Here is a 21,854-nt window from a genome sequence, read left to right as displayed (position 1 = left end):
AACCTCCAATGTGTAAAACTGTTCCACTTGCTATATTTTATGAGCCCCTTTATTTATAGTTACCTTAGTTTTCCTCTTTCTCAAAAACAGAGTAACCTTTGATTGTTTACAATTATTCTCATCCCACATCCATTACACTAACTTTCCAATACACTCAGCAATGCTTACAACCCCTTGTCTGACTGACAAACTAAGGCTTGATCATCTGCAAATCTAACTGATTTATTGAATTCTATACCAACTTTCATTCCTATTTCCAGCTCTTCCCACACCTTTTTAATCATTTCTTCCTCATGCATGTTGAAAAGCTCTACTACATCTATTATCCTACTGAACCTGTGATGTAGTATAAAGAAATAAGTGTAACAAGTCTGAATAAATCGAAATTACTTTGACACGAGGTACCCCTTAATACATACTGATGTATGAGAAATATAGAGCAATCTTTATACCACCATGAAATTTGGTCTGTGTGAGAGTGACTGCCTTCAACTGGACTCATTCTTCACAATAGTGTGTTTTTGGCAAATAATTTTATAATTACTCCATTCCGTCCACTGATGAGGGCCAGACTGAATAGGTAGAGAGGAGAGGGCTGCAGGGAGCCTATTTGGGTAGAGGAGATACCCAAAACAGCGGCCAACTTACGACCAAACCCACAGCCCATGACATTAATATTCATTATTATTCAGTCATGGAATAGTATAGACTATAATGGATATTGTCGGTACAAAGATAGTAAAAAACTAATACATGGCAGGTACAAAAAAAGTGCTTACAGATTAAATATTGATTCTTAAGAAATTTGGGTCAAAATATTCATTGAAGGGATATGCAACAGTAGAGATAAGCCAATTTTCTAAGGCCATTCTAAATACTCTATAGCCAATGCAGCTGCCAGAATTTTGCAAATTTATATCACTTTAGACATCCACTCTCATGTTTATAGTTACTTGCAAACTTATAATGGGATTATGTAAGTAAGTAAGTACGTAGCCCAAGTGGTGTGATTATGAATGGCACCCCTTTTGGAATAGACGTTCATGTTTTCATAAACATAACATAGATAAAAACTATACAGAGTGGTTATACGTAGATAAAAAAGGATTGGTCTGCATGCTGAACAGGATCTGAGTTGGAACTCCGAGTAGTAGCAGTTTTTAGGGTATGGGACCGACAGTTGAGGTCATTTGCTGCACCATTAGGGATGGACAGGAAAGGATGAAGTATTACTACTCTGGCTAATGTGAGGGCTTATAGGAAACCCTTGTAGTTTGACCGAGTACATTTCACGTACTACACATTTTAGGATACAATGGAAAAACTGTGTGAGTGAATTTAGAAATACATTATTGGCAGAAAACTAGTCATTGGCTCATGTCAGGGTGAGAGATAGCATCTAAAGCCTTCCTGATATGCAAAAGTATCGTAGTAAAAAGGACAGTGCCAATGGTTACATGGACCAACATGTCATTAATCCAACGAAATAAGTATGGGCCCAAGCGCCAAGTCCACAGGGCTAAAACAAGACTATAAAATACTTCGGAGAGCATTGTAGGTTGAAAATATTTTCTGGGCATGGCTTTAATTAATATCCATCTCAAGGGTCTTCTTTGTTGGGAATCTGGAAGACAAATACCTTTGTTTCCTTACAGTAATTCATGCCGCAAATTGGCACCCAGCACTTGTTAACTATGCTGATTATGTAAATGCATTCTATACCAAGAATAATTAGTGCAAGATGACTACCAATTACATGGTTTGTGATCTAAGATTTTCAAGGATCAAGATGTCTCAGTCTTGTGCTGTCATCATTATAACCTTATTTCCCTAACATAATCCAACAGATTCTGCTAAGGTACCATGCACAAATTTTTTCAGATTGTCCAAGTAGCATAAAGATTTATGGGTATATATTAATTAAGTTTAATAATTGTATGGCAAATCCAAATGAAAATCCTACTAAAGGTAAGGGAGGTAACCTTGCCCAGAGTTTTTAAGTCCTACACTGGAGGTTTGATTTTTTTTAATAATCAAGATGAATGATAACTGTGTCATGACACATTTTTGAATTTAATATACAGGGTGTTTCAAAATGAATATCTGGGTTTTAAAAACTTTGCAGTGTTTATTACATTTAACTTACAATTATAAATTATACATCAAATGAAAGAGCAACTCAAACAGTTTTCCCGACGACTGTTCAACGTGAGCACCATTTACCACACGGCACATAGAGTCGATAGGTGAGTTCTTCCCAAACCTCGATCAGTGTGTCAGGAGTAATTGCAGCAACGATTGCTTCAATCCTGTTCCTTTAAGTCAGATAGGTCAGCTAGTATATGAGGCACATACATATGATCCTTAAAGAACCCCCAAGGTAAAAATCACATGGCATGAGATCAGTTGAATGTGGAGACCATGCGAAACAAGCTCTGTCACCCGCTCCTTTGCAGCAAATCCAGCTGACGGGCACAAAGTCATTTAACCAACAGCTGCCTAGCAAGAACTACCACATTGAACTACGCCAGGGAGGTAGTGCACTATCTTGCTGTCAAATTTATTTCCCAAGCTCAACTTCTTCCAATTCACGAAAGAGCATTTGTTCTAGCACATCAAGATAAGAAACACCAGTTACAGTTGCTTCACGGGAAAGGTTACTTTAAAAACCCCGATATTCATTCACTACAGGGTGTTTCAAGTTATCATTCATGAAATAAAAATATGCGCACAACTATCAATGCAAGCTGATTACAGCTTTGAATAGGAAATCTTCTATGAAACGATATTTTCTGTAAGATTAACTGTAAACAAACAACAATAAGAATTGACATATTTTTTTTATTAATTGGGGAATATTCTAGACCAACTTGGTGGGTGGATGATGATATCAGTAGAGACCTACTGATAGTGAAAAAATCATTTACCCTACATGACATTCCTACATTAAAGAAGCAAATAAATGATGAGTACCAGTCAACTATAGCACACTGGATGGCAGTTTTTTGTAGCATGGCATCCAGTAAGCACTGATTAATGGCATAAATACTGCTTCAAAGTACACAGATTTTTGGCAAAATTCTTTAACATATCGCAAATACAAAACACAATGAAGATGTATAGTTAATAAAAATGGTGAATACCATAGTCATTAACAAGTAATAAAATGAATGTCATTTTTCCTTCAACTACCCCCTTTCATTTTCCAAACAAGAAACATTAAAAAGCAAAAATAACACATTTAGTGAAAAACACTTCTCCCGTGGCCAAAGCATTCCCAAACCCTCCACTTTTCAGAAGATACCTATTGCATGGTTCGAGATGAAATATGAGACTTGCTTGGGACTCATCAAAGCTGTATGAGGACTTGCAACAATCTTTTCTATTATTTATACGCATTGAATAGCACGGGATTCTTACAATATTAATACATATGATTAATATTCAGGTTTATTGACTGATTTAGTTGAATCTTTTGCATTCACAATCACACAAAACAAAGAGTGGAAACAATAACAAAATTTCAAAATGCAAACAGGGTATCACTTTATTTACCATTGATGCCAAATAAATAGTAACTCTGCAAATGATTGGCTGATTTCTTCTTTTATAAGACGTGAAAGAGTTCAAATTGCCATAACCATGAATGTAAAAGAAGACATCAAAAAATATTGATTCATCAAATTGACATGGCAAATAGGCTCCTACGGCTCAGCTGAAACTGTTGGATTTGGGAATTACATTGCAAATAATTGGAGGTAAAAATTAACTAGTAATACTGAAGGCTAATGACATGGGGAAAGAAATATGGAAGTTAGTCTTAGAAACAATGAACAAAGCCAAACTAATTTTTTTTACATTTTCTATTCCCACAGTGCCTCCACACCCTCATTTTTTTCAATTTACACAACTGATCCATATGCTTCCAAAACCTTTCACTTCAACATCGGCTTAACCATGCTTCAAAAAATCATACTCTTCATTTCACTCACACTATAACATTTTTCAATGTTTTTTTCTTGGATTCATGTCTGTTCAAGTTTTGATTTCAGATGCAAATCACAGAATCCAGTTTTTACTCAAACGCACCCACTGTTATTATTCAAAGTTTCTGGTCTACCGTTACAAGACTGTCCGACGATAAACACTTCACAGAAAATAATCAGCTTGTGGATTTTTTGATGGGACACCCCGACTCTCTTGGGGAGCGGCTTCAAATATTGTGAAATCACGCTGCAAATGCTCATCAAGTTCAAGTATAGCAGCAACATTACCACACCTGTGAATTAAATGGTTTATTAGAACAGGCTACTAATATTTTGAAATAGACACATTGAAATAACCTCTTTCCAATCAACTAAGCATGCCACTCAACAAATCAACTAACTTGCAATGGCATGACTATTATTTGACAAGAAAAATTAATTGAGCACAGAAGAGATCGGAAAAATAGAAATTGCTAATTCCAATCCTAACTATTTCCTAAAGCTACAAGTGCTCATTGAACTGATAAGTCAATGTCATACTTAAAACTGACACATAACTGCAGATGCCAGTGAAAAATTAGTGTTTCATTTTGATTAAAGTCTAATTATATGGATAATAATAGTTGTTATGCCTGCATACAAGAAAAGATAATTGTCCACTAATGGCATTAGGAATTTTTTTAAAATATTTAATTCAATTTAGATCACTTATAAAAAGAGGCATTAGCTATTTGTTTCTTTGATTACCTGAACCTTTGGAAAGATAATCTGATATGCTTGGGCACACAGACCATCTACAATGTAACAGACATCAGAAAAATTTCATAAACATTCAAAAGTGGTTCAAGTATCAAAAGTTAGGAAGAATTTTTCCTATATCCACAAAATATGTGGCCCTAAAGACAATTTTCTTAAATTTATTTTCTTGGACATGAGTAATAAAGAAATGAAGTCAAATGTTGTTCAACTCCCGCTTAAATTACGGTGGTCAGAGCCAACAATTAGTTTGAAAACACATAAGTATCCCTTTTAGAGGAGATCCCAGTACACAACACCTCTCCCCCATTGAAATTTACACAGAATTGCCAGTATTTGGTCACATGAAAAAAAATCAATTTCAGAAGCCCAGAAAATGCCCTAGTCAAGGCCTCTTTGCACCAAGTTCAGGGCAAGTTTTTGAACAAAAATCTTTTCCCATCAAATAAGAGATATACAATTAGCTAAGTGAAGCACTAACCTGTAACAATAGTTGGGTGCAGACCACACAGTAAGAACTGTTTCACTGAAGTGCCACTTATATCCCTCCATTACGAGTTGGTGGGCTCTGCATATCATTTCAATGTCATTTGCTGCATTGAACTGAGCCACAACATCCGAGCCAAATAAGTATCCAGCACCTCGCGGACTGACTCCCCATCCTTGAGTATCTGCATAAAAAATAATACATACAATTAGAGATACCATTCAATGCAGTAATTACATGTATAATGTAATGGAGATACTAGGTTTCCTGTACATCCAATTTATTTTCCCCACACCAATATCTCAAGAGTTCTTCAGGTATGTTATCTATTCCTGCAACATTCGACATTGAACATGTTTCTTTGGATTATCCTCAAATAGGTACTGTCACATGTACCAAGTACCCAACAATACTAGAGTCCCAATTAGCTGGTGTTCCAATTGTAATCAACTATGTACGTATGATAATTACACAGGTGTAGCACTCATATTGCAAAAAACAAGCAATATCATTAGTTTATAAAATGGAGTTAAATTGACATGCATTCATGTTTATCAGATAAGTGATATGCCACTTTAGATTTCTATTAAATGTGAAAAAAAAAATTTGTCTGATACCTAAAAAGGTCGGCTTTGGTGCTTATACTGGGCACGGAGCAAAGGGTTTACTTGAGATGCAACACCATGGGGTTAGTATACAGTATATGTACCTCTGATTTTCAGAGAGCTGAATTTTTTGGTTAAGAAATATTACCAAGTTTTTATTTTCAATGATCAACTCAGATTCTTTGATTAGATACTCCTTCCAGATCTAGGGATTTGCTCACAGTTAGAGTAAAGTTGTTAATTCAGGCTTATTTTGGTGGCCCTGCTCTTCATTAGTTTGTCCCTCCAATGAGGGAGTTGAGGGCAGGCTTTCACGTGGGCCCATTTCAGTTTATTTTAACACAATTGTTATATACTGGAATCAAAAGAATCATTATATAAGTGGGAAATCCTAATTAAATGACAATAGTTGACTCATAGATGCCTCTCAATGATGTCCTTTCCAAGTATAAATTAATACAATCCATAATCACTACATTGGTCAAAAAATATCCACACATTTTTCACATTATGCCCGAGGAATTACCTGGGCTGTCCAGAAAGTATTTTACATTTGTGTGTAGGGTGGGAGCTAATTGTTTGCTGTATCAACACACACATTAGGGTGGTAAGCCGCAAACTGCAGTGTTTGGAAGGTCACGCCACTTGTCCTGTCTTTGAATCAGCGAGTCAAAATGAACAATACAATTGGAAATCCTGCCAAATGTAAAATCTGTTTACTGATAAGGTTTTTACGGGCAATAAACTTTAACCATGCTGATGTTCATTGAGAAGTTTCTGCTGTGCACCGACTACGTGATGATTGACAGTATTGTGCGTCAGTGGTGTGGCCCATTATGCCCAAGAACATTATGGCCATCTGTCACAAGACTAGGCCATCCACTGAGGTCCTCATTGTGAACACTGGCATGGTCATTTTTAAACTGAATGCAACACTGTCTCACTTCACCTTCACTCATTATTCTGTCTCCATACATCTCACACAGTGTTGACAATAAATTTCAATTGGCTTGTGGCTTTTTGCCAGTAAAAATCTAATCACAGATAGCACTTCACAACTCGCGGGATTTTCTATTGCAGCACACATTTTACCAGTTTTCTATTGCAGTATACTACCACAGCAGCATGCATACTGAGTGTATGGACACCAAGATGGTCTTTCTAGCACTACCCACCATCACAGTAGGCCTAGACGTTAGCTACTTTCTTGACAGTCATTACATTACTTACTTACCTATATGTCAAGATTATACTAAGAGGTACATAATCAAATTCAGCTAAAAATCACACACAAAATGCAACAATTTCACTCATGAAAATAAACATTTATGATTTGACAATGCAACAACTAATTCTTATTACTTAGAAACAAGTTCTATGGTCAAGTTTTCAAATCTGCACATCAGCAGTGAAGCAAAAATATATGATAAGTCAAAGAGATGAACAATCAATACAGACACTCAAGGAGTGTATTGTTAGTCATACAAAATACCATCTGATTAGCATCAGGCACCATTTTTACATGACTGAATGAGCAATTGGTAAATCCAGCAACATATGTAACATTACATACAATAAATCATGGGCTTAAAAAAACAATATCATCAACCCCCTGCAAGCTTATACCAATAGATATAATACAATTTCGGAGCATTCACTGAATATATATGCTGAAATCGATATCCTTTGCATAGGTAACTACTCCTTCGTGAGCGATACTCTTTGCACAACCGAAACTGACCTTTTTGCTCATCATTGTTATGAACAGCAAAAAAAAAGCCATGTTCAATTTGATAACCAATTCTGATGTACATAGACACAGCACAAGAGGATTTAATGACTTGAGGATAACTACTCAAAACTCATCTATGATTGCTAAGAACCATTGTTTATGCTGGTGTCAAAGTCCTAAAAGCATTACCTGGAAAACCTAGGGAAATATAAAATATGCTGTCATTTAAATCTAAAATTTATCAGTTCCTGTGCGAACATCAATACTATTTTGTGGATGAATTTATGTCTCTTGCAGCTGATAAATAATTTTTATTCTAATGTACGCTGTTAGTACACCTATACACTTTCAATTGTGACTATCAATTGCATTCAAACTCCAATAGTATTTGTATTTGTGTCTGTCAGGAATACTTTCAAGCAATATGATGTGTTCTGTACATGTATCAAACATGTCTTTTAGGAACCAATAAACATCAATCAATCATGGGAGACAAATTGAAATGCAAAAGCCTTGCCATAGTAGGCTGAAAAGTTAATACAGTGGCAAAATCTAAAATTCCAGAGGCACCAAAGGGAAAGACACAACAAAAGAATGAAAACGAGATAGCCGAGACCATAAACTTGATTGGCACTAGGTTTGTTTACAGGGAGAGAGGTAAAAACAAAGTTACAAGTAAGGGGAAACATAGAGAACACTCACTAGGTCAATTGGGTGTGTTTGGAAAACTTTGACACACGTAAACTTCAATCACACAAAAAAGCAAAACTAATAAAAAAGAAAACAAACTTACAACCACTCGTTCACTAGGGTATGTTAAGGAATAACAGTCACTCTCATGAATCATATTTACACACACACTCAGGGTTTACAATGATATTTCCAATGCCAGGGATCCGTTGTACACATACAGGAATGAAAAACAATAAAAATCAAGAAGGAAAGGCCCAGGTTCATGTTCACAATCATTCAATCACTCGGGTGTGTTAGACATTTGTAAATCGCACTCAATCACTCATTCAGGATTTACAAGGATTTCTCCTATGCCAGTGACCTGTCAATCACACTGATGAATACAAAATTAGAAAATGGATGTACCTACGCTTTTGATCATTAGCTCAATCACGCAAAAATTGTTCGATTGTCAGGGACCTTTGTGATTCACAAGTACTCATTCGTTAAGGTTTACAAGGATTCCTCCTCTGCCAGGGACCCGTCAATCACACAAAAAAAAATAACAAATGGACACAAGTTCTCACTCATTCACTCGGGTGTGCTCAAAAACAGGGACCTTTGTGAATCACACTTACCTACACTTACGGGGTTGACAAGGATTTCAAACACACAGAAATAACATAATGAAACAGAAAGGACTTTCGTAAATGCTCAATAACTCAAGTGTTTAGACCCTTGTAGATTTCACACACTCACTCATTCAGGGTTTGCAAGGATTCCTCCTATGTCAGGGACCCATCAATCACACAGAGATACAAAATCAAACAGAAAGGACTTAGTTATGCAAAATCACCCGGGTGTATCAGACCTCAGTGAATCGCACTCACTCACTCATTCAGGTTTTAAAATGGTTTTCTCTTGACCCTTACCTACCCTCACTACTTATTTCCTTGTTTTTTGTTTGTATTTCAGTGCGTATTTGTAGAGATACCCTGAAAAATATCTGCTGCCACCGGGATTCGAACCCTGGCCCTCTAAAGTGGGAAATTTGTTTGTAAGCCACTCCACCACCCCAATCCCAATATTCATGGTGACACTTCTGTAACATGTACACCTTATATTTACCTCATATTATGACAAGCATTTTAATATCATAAATAGAATGCGGTTAGTTATACAGTCTGATATGAAATCATGAAGCAAAGGAGCCCTAGCCACTATTTTGTCAAGTATAATAATTGACCATTCATATCCATATGCCTTGGCAAACACCTCTCACATCACAAGGGATCAGAAAAATTAGATTAAAAATGCAAAATAAAAGGTGAATCAAAAAGTAAAACAAACCTAAGGGAAACTCTGTCAAGGCAAACAAGTACACATATTAATTTCATTACATTTGTAAAAACTGATGCCTGGCTCATTGGCTACGAATTGTATCCAAGACCTGGCTGACAGGTTATTTACAAGTTTCAGGTTGTGGATTAATGACGTATAAGATATGCCACAAACAGCTGACATAGGAATACAATACTATGTTCCAGGATGACTCAAAAACAATGGGAAAAATCTTCGCCACACATCATAAGAAATAGTTTGATTAAAGCCATACACTTATTGTAGCAAATGGATAAAAATCAGCTAACTCCCTGGAGCAATGCATTAGTTGATGCTACTTGAGTAATGCTTTAATGTCATGGCCTTGGCAGACTAACACTTGGATAGCATCCAGAAATGTTATTTGGAACTTTAATTGGATACTGATGCAATAAAAGTAGCAAATACCATTATGGCATGATTAAGTAAATAGTAACAGGTGCCACCATTATGGTATAACCACCCAGAAAAAAACCAGGTATGTCTTCAGGTTAACCAACTATTTTCCAGATAGGTCCAAAAAAACAACTGCTGAGATATTCATACATAAAAAGGAATCATATATATTAATGCGACAACATTGCAGGTTCTTTCAAAAGTGGATAATGCTACAGTGATCAAATCAATGTCGCATTGCAGTTGTTTAGATCCTAGAATTCTGTTAATGACAATGAAATGGATGTGATTTCCTCTACGAAATTACATGCTGAAATCATATTTTCTGTGTCCATTACTTTGAGCGAATTGAAATTTAGAGTTGAAGAAAACAGGAACAGTCTAAATGACTATCTCCGGGCTTGAGTAAGCACCTTAAAACCATTACCTCTCCAATGTAGTTTTGGGGCTATATTAACCTGTTAATGCGCTCACTTCAATTCTCTTAATGCATACAATCAAATGATAAATTAACATGATTCGCTTACCTTCTGGGTCAGACCAAAGTAAATCACACATGGGTCCTTCATGAGGAACTTCTTGCTTCCTATCGATTATTCGAATTTGGTCCAGCGTCTGTATGGATGGCGACAGGCCACCATGCACACAAAATATCTGAAAATATTTAAGGTTTAGGAGAGAAAATCCACAGTGACATATGTAGCACGAAAACGCTTTGAACTTGAGTTATACCTTCCTATCGATTATAGCTGATAAACTAAGGTAATCAAAGACTTCTGTACAGTATCTCCAAACTGTGGCACTTCCATACTTTCGCAGGCACTCGTCATAAAATCCGTAAACTTGAGTTATTTGCCTAGACTCATGATTTCCTCTGATAAGTGTTATTCGGTCTGGATACCTAACCTATTTTTAAAAAGAAAAATGACATTCAGTTCCACAAAACAACTCTGGATTGATAATAACACAAATTCATCACACACACATTCATCAACCAGTACCTTCAACGCCAGTAACAAGAAAAAAGTTTCCACGCTGTAGAACCCTCGGTCAACAAAATCTCCCATAAATAGGTAGTTCGTTTGAGGTACATCACCACCAACTTTGAATAGCTCCTTGAGATCGTAGAATTGACCATGAATGTCACCACAAACCTTAAGTAGATAGGTTGAAAATGAAATGCATGAGAAGAGTATATTATACACACATATTTAGGATGCATATAGGGGTTATTCCATAACTCTTAAGTTGCCTGATGCTATTCTTCGAATGGCATCGGTATTTATTACGTAAAGGCGCTGGCATCAGCATCCACAAACAGGATCGGGCAAGACCGATGCCATTTATGATGGCACGGAAGAATTAGGGAAGATTTAATTTAATGCCTTATGCATGACGATCTAAGTTGATTGAAAGTTAACAGAAGAAAAACGTATTCTTTCAATCAATGCCATTAGTTTATATGGTGGTCCCTGGAATTGAAAAATAACTGACGTGGATTGCTTATGTTCATTAATTAACTATATAGTTTTATTTACATATTCACGGGTTCACATTTTTAAAGTCGTGTGCCTCATATTCTATGTTTATATTATGGATAGCTTAGCTCGTGGTAGGTAATACAGTCTGACGTTGTAATTGTGAATTAAAAAATCTTTGGTACTATTTCGTTAAGTATTATCTTGGCCCGCTCATGGTCATTTGCCTCGGCAAACATCGACCACGTTAAAGAGTATTACAGAAATTAGATTTTAATTTGAAATTGCATAAAAATGTAAGAGCAACTTAAGACGAGCATATTTATTGAATGGATTTTTAAATGACAAGCAATTGTAGTGCATTGTGTTTTTAATACATACTCTTAACGTATAAGGCCTGTTTCGAGCAGATATATATCAGATATATATAGCAGATAAATATACAGTATTTTGTAGTCGTGTTTGACGACTCTCTTATCTATATGATATTTTCAGTAAATAATAAAAATATTATTATTACCGTTTTAAAAGTTAACCACTATCTTCCGTGCACGAAATATTTGCCCAACGTCTCGCTCGTAGTTATTTTCAGCCATGAATTTTAGTTCGCGCAAAAGGAGCTTTTGAACAAAATGATATTTTTTTAAATTTATTAAACAATAATTAAATTCAAAATTCATTCCACAAAAATATCAAATGATTATGTTATGTAGCTCTATTTAGGCCAATATCATATACTAATTTTTCTCAAATAAGGGTGGTAAAATAATTTTATGTAGTGATAGCTTTGCAATTTTACCTGCGCCGTGTAATTTCTTTATTGGGCGTATTTACGAATTTAAAGTTACGGGTCGGTGGAATGCAAGTAGTGTTCAATATTCGTAGAGAACTCGAAAACAGCGGATAAAATCTTCATCGCACACTGTTTGCTTAATCCCGTCGTCTTTTCTTTAGAATTATTACGTCTCACATTTTAGCCTGTATACAATGAATAAAAATCAACCGCAAAAACTAAGCATTCTTCAATGTTCATGTTTAATTTATTTTGAATGAGGATATTGACAAGTGACTACCAAAAAGCAATACATTTGTCGTTACTGCCGCCGTATTTCAGCGATGCCACCACATCACAGGCTCGGAAACCCCACACCGTCGAATTACCAATAAATAACATCGGCGGCTGTTTAGGAATAGCTTCCGATGTCATAATGGCATTCTTACGCAAATTGCATCAAGCGCCATCGTTAGGAAATAACCCCTCATATGAATGTACTTACAGTAACTGGAGAAACTACCCTTTGAACATTGCTTTCCTCAGCTAAAATTTCTCTCGCTTTGGCACATAATGTCTTCACTTCACTTTCTTTAATTATCTTACATTTCTTCAGCTGTTCAATTTGCCTATCAAGATCACCTGTATCGCCTACGTCTTCCTGCAATGAAATAAAAATTCAACGATCGAACTCCCAAGGGATAAAAAGTGAATATGAACGACGACTGAGAGCTATCCTGATGTGGTACACCTTGTGTACTGATAAAGCCGAATCAATTCTTACCATAACATAAACTCCCAACTGTAGGCAATGTGGATGTAGAAAATTCTGTCAAAAGCGGTTCCGCCTATTCGGGGAGGATTCTGCCGTAAATAGTAAACACAGTTTAAGCATGCACATATAAATATTGAATTAACAAATAATTCAATAACCTAATCTTTAAAATCAGTCAAGTAAACAAAAACATAAACAACTATATTCACTGCTCACCTAATTCATCATGCAGTCATAGCTAGAAATAATAATGAAACTCCATTGTAAACGCAAGCGGTTAAGTTTTCGTTGACAGTGACACTTATGGTTTGAAGCAATAGTTTAGGTTGGGATAAATTCAATGAAACCATATTTTTCTCCTCTTCCAATGAGAAAATACCTGTAGTTCGTTGCCAACCCTAGTTTCAAGCAAATTTATAAAAAAAGACTGGCGATTAACCGCTTTAAGATGCCTATGAACCTCTCTTTATTCTGTCAATAAAATTGAAGTATTCCGCAAATTATTCAAATCCACCTGTTACCTTTTTCTCATAAAAACTTAAATTACATTGTGCTACTAACCCCGATTGCGTTGCACATATCCAATGTATTTGGTTGCGACAATCATGGCAATGCACACTCGTTTGTTTCATACAATCAACAAGAAGAAAATGACATTATTTGGCATTATTCAGGCTGATAACTCTGGTATAAACTGCTGCATGAGTCCCATTGCAGTGTAGTGAAGAGAACTGATTGAGATGCTTTCTAGGTTTGTTTAGATCGAGCGATCGACCAGTGTCACGGGTCTGGTTAACATTGTAAACTTAACGGAATATGAGCTCGAAGCTGTCACCTGTGTTGCAGGCGTAAGGTTTCATGTAATAGGCGTTGCAGTAGGAAGAGTTGTCTGCTATATGCATTAGAAGCTCGCGGTCTGTTTGGTCTGAATTATTGTTGAAGAGACTTGGCGTTCCTTTTTTGCGCCTTCTGAAATAAAATCCGTTTGCAGTGTAATAAATGCATGAGTAATATTTAAAGAACGATTTTTGTGTATGTATGCTTAGTAGGTTCCGAAAAACCACGAGGGAAGATAAAATAATCGGTCAAACATTAGTCTGTTGTGCCAATGGTTGTACACATCAATCGACTGGTTGGTAATACTATATAACAACGTGAAGTGTTCAATGAAGTACCATGAATTCATGTTGGCGACGCAATCTGCATATGTAGTAAACGTAGAAACATCAACACTCTTCATACTTTTCCATCCATCTACCTTGCTGTAAATGGCAAATTGGAATTTATAGTAATTCTGGAATTTCTCAAAACTAATCTTAAATCGAGGGCAAATTAGAATTTAACTCGTAAGATTATTTTGCTGTTATGGATATGGGGTATGGCCACTAAACTCCTGTAGGTTAATTAAAACACTATTAAAAAAAGAATTACTTAAAGAGGTTTCAGAATGGTGTAATTACAACTTGCTCTCATTTGCAGTGGAGAGAATATAGAATCTGTATTAAATTATAGATAAAGAAGATAAGACTTGGGACGTTGTTTGGGTTATTCAATGGGAGGTACATTAAGGTATTGCCCAAGCCCAGCATGGTATTGCCAAGATATAATATGGATTCATCAGTTAGTCACATTAGAAAGTCATCATGCTTGGATGAGAATTAAATTACATACTATAAATACATTTTATTAAATTACTTCAACAGATGCAGAACCAACTGAATTATGTACAAGAGACGTGGGGTAACACATAATAAAATAGGTGTTAATTGGTTAAATGATATCTAATTTCACTGAAATCAGTACTCCTGCAACTGTGGCAGAATGATGTGCGATTCATTCATTTAGTTCATCAAAAGGCCTGTGAACTGCCTGAGACCATGAAATATCCTTCTTAAAATATGATGCAGCAGAAAGAAACAAATCAAACAAAACTAATTAACTTTATGACAAGAGGTACCCCTTAATACATACTCATGTATGAGAAATGTAGGGAACTCTCTGGAATTTGGTATGTGTGAGAGTGACTGCCTTCAACTGGATTCATTCTTAACACGTGTGTTTTTGGCAAATTATTTTATAATTATTCCATTCTCCACTGCTGAGGGCCAGACTGGAAAAGTAGGGAGGAAGAATGGTTGTTGGAAAGGAAGAAGGGCTGCAGGGAACCTATTTGGGAGGAGATGCTCAAAACAGCAGCCAACTTAATACCAAACCCACAGCCCATGACATTAATATTCATTATTATTCACTCATGGAATAGTATCGACTATAATGGATGTTGTCAGTACAAAATTTAATAAAAAACTAATCCATGGTAGATACAAAAGAGGTACTTACAGATTAAATATTGATTCTTAAGAAATTTGGGTCAAAATATTCATTGAAGGGATATGAAATTCTAGAGATAAGCCAATTTTTCTAAGACCATTCTAAATATTCTATTGCCAATGCAGTTGTCAGAATTTTGCAAATTTATATAATTTTAGATATCCACCCTCAAGTTCATAGTTATTTGTGAACATACATTGGGGAATATGTAAGTTAGTAAGTACATAGACCAAGTGGTGTGATTATGAATGCCACCCCTTTTGGTATAGACATTCATATTTACATAAATATAAATTAGATACAAACTATGCTGAGTGGCAACTCATAAATAAAAAAAAGACTGGTGAATATGCTGACCATTCCCGGAGTTTGAACTCTTACAGACCATTTCTAAATTAAAAGTAACAGTTTGATATCCAAGGCATGACCTTTGAGTATGACGCTCTACTATATTTGGGATGGCCCAGAAGTACCTGGCCTGACCTAGAGATGGCGGTAGTTGTTTGAAAAATATCACTGTATTAGAAAGTATAATAATAATAATAATCTTTATTTGCCCAGAAGACACTGACACAGTGTAATAGATACATCAGATAAGTGTATAGGACACGTCATATGTACATATAGATGTTAAACAATGATGAAATTCAGAAAAGCATGACACAATAATAAATTTTTTGCATAAAATATATTCCATATTCAGTATGGTTATTTTTTCTCCATGAATTCCATTACAGAATAAAACTGTTCTTTCCTTAAAAATGATATTAATTTCTTTTTGAACAGGACTGGATCCTTTACGTACTTAAAATCGTAAGGGAGCCTGTTCAGTGCAAGGAGGCCCATTGATTTAGGCCCCAGGGATGTATTTAAAGTCCTGCAATAAGTTTGATGCAGGTCTCTGCAGGCTCTGGTTTGGTGGCAATGAACGTTGTCATTTGTCATATAATTGGATATATTACTTTTAGCGAAAATGCATACGACATAAATGTAAATACATGGAACAGTCAGAATATTTAACCTTTTGAAGAAGGAAAGACAAGGTGCATTGTAGGGAGCATTGCATATTAATCGTATTAAACATTTTTGAGCTTTAAAAATTGAATCAGAATGAGGGGAAGAACCCCAGAACAGAATACTATAGATAATTAAAGAATAAAATTCTCCGTAATAAATTGAAAGTAAGATATCAAGGCTTACAGATTTCCTAATACTTCTAATAAGAAAGCAAATGGAATTTAACCTGCTACGAAGATTGCATATGTGTTCATCCCATGATAAATTTTTATTTATAACAACTCCCAAAAACTTGGATCTAGAAATTTGAGGTACACACGTTCCCCCTAGGTCAATGGCCAATGAAGCAGGGGCTTTATTTTTATTAGAGAAGTATATGAGTCCAGACTTGTCAGGGTTGAGTTTCAGAGAATTTTGTGAACACCATTCACAAAGAAGTTCGGAAACTCTAGCTGCTGTCAAGGTCAAGTTGTTTAACGATGGTGCTGATACAATTACGTTAGTGTCATCAGCATATAAAATTGGCTCGGCTCCTGGAACTGACTGCAGAACTTTTGGTAAGTCATTAATGTAAAGTAAAAATAGGATAGGGCCCAAGACTGAGCCTTGGGGTACACCTAATGTAACTTCTTTACTAGGAGAAGTAAAATTAGTACCGTTCTTTGACAAAATAACCTGTTGGTGCCTTGCGCTGAGGTAAGATTTGATCCAGTTATAAGGGATACCTCTGATGCCATAGTGTCCTAATTTGGACAAGAGTAACTGATGATTAACTAGGTCAAAAGCCTTGGAAAAATCGAAGAATAGTCCCAAGGTTTCAATTCTATTATCAAGATTTGAAAGTATTAGGTTTACGAGGTGATAGGTAGCTGTAGATGTAGATCTGCATTTCCTAAAACCATTCTGTGAGCCAGACAAGAGATTAAAAGATTCAAGAAATGATGTAAGTCGATTATGGAAGACCTTTTCAAATAGTTTCCCTATCTGGTTTAATAAAGATATTGGACGGTAAGAATTCATATCCTGCTCACTACCTTTCCCTTTATAAAGTGGTACAACTTTGGCAATTTTAATGGCATCAGGAAAAACACCAAGTTGTAGGGATTTATTAATTAGGAAGAGTATCTGTTCCTTGATAGAATTAATTGATTTTTTTATCACAATCCCTGGGATACCATCTGTACCAGGACTACTTTTGTTAGGGAATTTTTTAATGATGTTCATCAGTTCCAGTTCAGTACAAGGAAGCAGGTACAATGAATTAGACAGGCTTGGGATTAGAGGATAATTAACAGGAATTGGAGTATTTGTAGTAGTCTGGTGGGACAAGTAGAAGTCATTTAAGTTGGATGCCATTTGAGAGTAATCAGAAATAACATTACCGGTGGAGTCCTGTAATTTGAAATCATGATGATTATTGATAGAACACTTAGCTTCCTTTATAATCTTCCAAATTTCTTTAGATTTGTTATCGGCATTGAGAATTCTACAGTTGTTAAATGTTTTTTTAGCCAGTTGTAACTTTTGACGGTACGTTTTTTTCAGTGTTCTATACTCCAAGCAGTCTATCGAGTTACATTTATTTTTATAAGAGATAGCTAACTCCTTCATTTTTTTCGAGAGGCATCGTATTTCATCGGTGACCCAATGGTTTCTAGTATTTAAGGACAAGTTTCTAGTTTTGTGGGAGACCAATGGAAAACAAATGTCAAAGTAATATTGATATGAAGAATAAAAATACTCAAATGAGTCATTGTAGGATCTGAGTTGGTATAAATCAGACCAATCATGGGACTTCAACATATAATTGAAGATAATAAAGTTTTGCTCTGTAAACTGCCTTTTATAAATTTTTTTGCAGTGACTAGGAGAAGAAATTAAAATCTTGCATAGAAGAGGATAGTGATCTGATATGTGGGATTTGATTACTTCAGTATTTACTTTTCCCAAATCAATGTTTGTTAAGATATTGTCTATAATAGTAGAGGAAAGGCCGTTTACCCTAGTGGGTTCGGTATTAGTAACACAAATGTTGAAAGAGGTAAGGATATCTAAGAATTCCTGTTTGGCTTTGGAATTACTTGCGAAATCACAATTGAAGTCCCCAGTTATAATTAAATTAGGTTTTGGTATAGCATCATGAATTAGCTCTAATAGTTTGGCAAGTTTGTTAAGAAAAACACTAAAATCACTCGAGGGAGAACGATAGATAGATAATAAATGATATGCGACATTATTTACACTGAGACCCACGACACAGGACTCGAAGGACAACTCTTCATTGAGAAAATCCTGTGAGAAACAGGTTGGGAAAAGGCGCACACACTGTGAAACTAGAACCAATACACCTCCATTTCTATGCTTTGAACGGCAAAATACATCGGCGATGGAATATCCAGGTAGATTTAAAAATTTCAAATCACTTAATTTCAACCAGTGTTCATTAATACAAAGGACATGAGGTTTATATTCACTCATCAGGACCTCAAGATCCAGCAACTTGTTACTAAGACATTGAATGTTAATGTGCAGGACCTTGAGGTACTTCGCTACCCTGTCGATGTTGTCGGGCGTGTCTTCCAAAAAGAATAATTTCCGACGTGCACATATTTGGGCCAAAATGAAGGCTTTATGAGGGTTTCCCGTAGCTCACTATTCACTGAAATGCGGAAGGAGGCATGGTTGCCGCGGGTCACTTCGAGCTTGACAACTTCCATGACCGATGAAGTATCCAGATCAGGAATTTCCTCTCGAACATATTCCTGAATAGCTTCCACAGTTGTGCTGGAGTTGAGATTCCATACATGAAGATGCGATCGTCGTGGAATACCTGCGAGGGAGCACATCTTCTCCGACGATCCTATCGCCAGAGGAGTACGGCGTCTTCGTTTATTGGTCGCAGGGATGAATCCATCATCAGATGCATTAAGAGGATGACGAGGTTTAAGAGTCATAACAGATTCAGGTTCAGAGGAGTCACACAATTCGACATTGCGGGCACTTTGGGCAGATTTGCTCAAAGTGGCAGCAGTGAATGTATCACATTTCTCGGAAACGGTACATATTTGCTCTGGGGCTCCTTCTTTAGAGATCGCAGTCTTAGATTGACGCGTGACTGGTTTCTCGTACTTGGGAGTAAGAATTTTTGGTTGAACTGGTTCCACAGCTGCTTTCACAACATTTGCGAACAAAGGGTTTTCCTTCTGTTTGACCTGAGTCAATTCACGGACACTTTTAAGGTTGTTTACGTCGTGCTTGATAGCTTCTAGGTCGGCCGCCATCTTAGCGATCGAGAACTTGTTAGTACGGCATGAAAAACATCTCCAGAAAATATCCCGGCAGCTTGCTAGCGCTTTACATGCTATCTCGTCTAAGCCGGGTTTCAAGTTTGAAGACGTCACGTAGTCTAGTATTTGTTTGGCAGCCATGAATATTGAACACTTTTAGTGAATTTGTAAAAATGGAGCAAATTGATCATCATTATGTGATATAATACTTTCATTTGAAAGGACTAAGCCCAACCAATATTAAAGCTGAACTGGATTCTACTCTGGGTGAGTCTGCTCCTTTGTTTACAACTGTAAAATTTTGGGTAGCAGAGTTGAAACAAGGCCGAACGAGCTGTCCAGACGAGCATTGCATTGGCCGACCAAATGAGGTGACGACTCCAAAACCAGTGAAGAAAATTCAAAAAGTGATACCGGATGATCGTCCACAAAGTACATGAGCTGGCAGACATAGTAGGCATTTCAAAAAGTGTGGTACATCACATATCAACAGAAAATTTGGAATGAGAAAGCTATGTGCAAGATGGGTGCCACATTTTGTCTCACTTGAACAAAACCAGTGTCGTAGGGATGCTTCAATAGGGTGTTTAGCAAAGTTTCACAGCAACGAAGCAGAATTTTTACACCACCTCATAACCATGGATGAAACATGAGTCCATTACTTCACACCCGAGACAAAAGATCAAAACAATAGATTCAAAAGGGAGAACCTGCTCTAAAAAAGGCGAAGACTGTTTCATCTCCAGGCAGGGTCATGGTGTCGGTTTTTTGGGATAATTTTCATTTACTATGCACATATATATATTTTCATTCACCAGCTCACAAATCCATTCATGTGATGGCCAAAATTCATGAATTAAAATTTGAATTGCTACCTTATGCACCCTATTTGCTAGATTTAGCCCCCTCAGATTATTTTCTGTTTGCAAACTTAAAAAGAATAGCTTGGTGGTCAAAGATTTTCCAACCGTGAAGAAGTGATGCAGGCAGTTAATGGCTATTTTGAGGAGCTAGACAGTTTTTATAATCAAAAGGATATCGAACTTATTGAACATCGCTCGGAAAAGTGTATATTTATGAAATGAGATTTTGTTGAAAAATAAATAAATTTTCCTCCAAAATTTTTGTTTTCTTTGTTGGATCGGGTACTTTTGGGATTACCCTCGTACAAGTATGTAAGATGAGAGTGGAAAAAGTTTGAAGGTTGCGATAACAAAAACTTTTTCCTGGGTGAAAACAAGTGCTCTGGCCAGTTGTTTTCTAAGAGTAATAATAGGTATGACTACTCTAGCTAATGTGAGGGTTTATAGGAAACCCTAGCATTTAAACGGTTCATTTCATGTATTACACATTTTATGGTCCCATGGGAAAATTGTGAGTGAATTTAGAAATACATTATTGGCAGAAAACTAGTCATTGGCTCATGTCAGGGTGAGAGATAGCATCTCAAACCTTCCTGATATGCAAAAATATCGTAGTAAAAAGGACAGTGACAATGGGTACATGAACCAACATGTCATTAATCCAACAAAAAAAGTATGGGCTCAAGTACTAAGTCCACAGGGCTAAAAAGAGACTAAAAAATACTTTAGAGTGCATTGTACGCTGAAAATTTTTTCTTGAAATGGCTTCAATCAATATCCTTCTCACGTGTCTTCTTTGTTGGGAATCTGGAAGAAAAATACCTCCGTTTCCTTTATTCCTGCTGCATATTGGCACACAGCACTTGGTAACTATCCTTTATGTAAATGCATTCCATTCCCAAGAATATTTAACATAACATGACCACCGATTAGATGGTATTTTAACTAGGATTTTCAAGGATCAAGATGTTTCCCAGACGTAATCCAACGGATGCTACTACAATTGCATGCCCAAATTTTGTAACATTTTCCCTGCAGCACAAATATTTATGCGTAACATTAATTACTTCTTAATCATTTTATGGCGAAGCCAAATAAAAATCCCAAGAGTTTTTAAGTCCTGCATTGGAGGTTTTGATTTTTTTTAAGAATCAAGATGAACGTTATCAGTGTCATGACATCTTTTTGAATCATTCAGGCAAAAAAATATGTAAACAACTGTCAATGCATGCTCATTACTGCATAGATTAGGAAATATGCTCTGAAACCATATTTTCTATAAGAGTTACTGCTAACGAGCAATTATAAAAGTTTAAATAA

At 36.1% G+C, this 21,854-nt stretch overlaps 1 protein-coding gene across 2 annotated transcripts; it reads right to left on the bottom strand.

Annotated features, from left to right (window-relative positions):
* Positions 1-2,174: 2,174 nt before the first annotated feature.
* On the bottom strand, positions 2,175-13,829 carry LOC139693904 (serine/threonine-protein phosphatase 4 catalytic subunit-like). Of its 2 annotated transcripts, none has more exons than XM_071592229.1 (8): positions 13,256-13,829; positions 13,049-13,128; positions 12,788-12,925; positions 11,016-11,168; positions 10,747-10,920; positions 10,542-10,668; positions 5,224-5,413; positions 2,175-4,279 (listed from the first exon to the last, which is right to left on the bottom strand). In XM_071592229.1, the coding sequence occupies exons 2-8, from the start codon at positions 13,049-13,051 to the stop codon at positions 4,150-4,152; spliced, it is 915 nt and encodes a 304-aa protein (XP_071448330.1). In that variant the 5' UTR covers positions 13,052-13,128; positions 13,256-13,829; the 3' UTR covers positions 2,175-4,149. The 2 variants fall into 2 exon arrangements, with proteins under 2 accessions (XP_071448330.1, XP_071448329.1); XM_071592228.1 differs by having other exon boundaries at positions 12,770-12,925; positions 13,256-13,828.
* Positions 13,830-21,854: the final 8,025 nt, after the last annotated feature.

Source organism: Hetaerina americana, unplaced genomic scaffold (genome assembly GCF_022747635.1).
Source record: "Hetaerina americana unplaced genomic scaffold, ioHetAmer1.1.p SCAF_5, whole genome shotgun sequence".
Classification (NCBI taxonomy): Eukaryota; Metazoa; Arthropoda; class Insecta; order Odonata; family Calopterygidae; genus Hetaerina; species Hetaerina americana.
The sequence above is the reverse complement of the archived record's forward strand: the minus strand, read 5'-3'. Positions and strand labels throughout refer to the sequence as shown.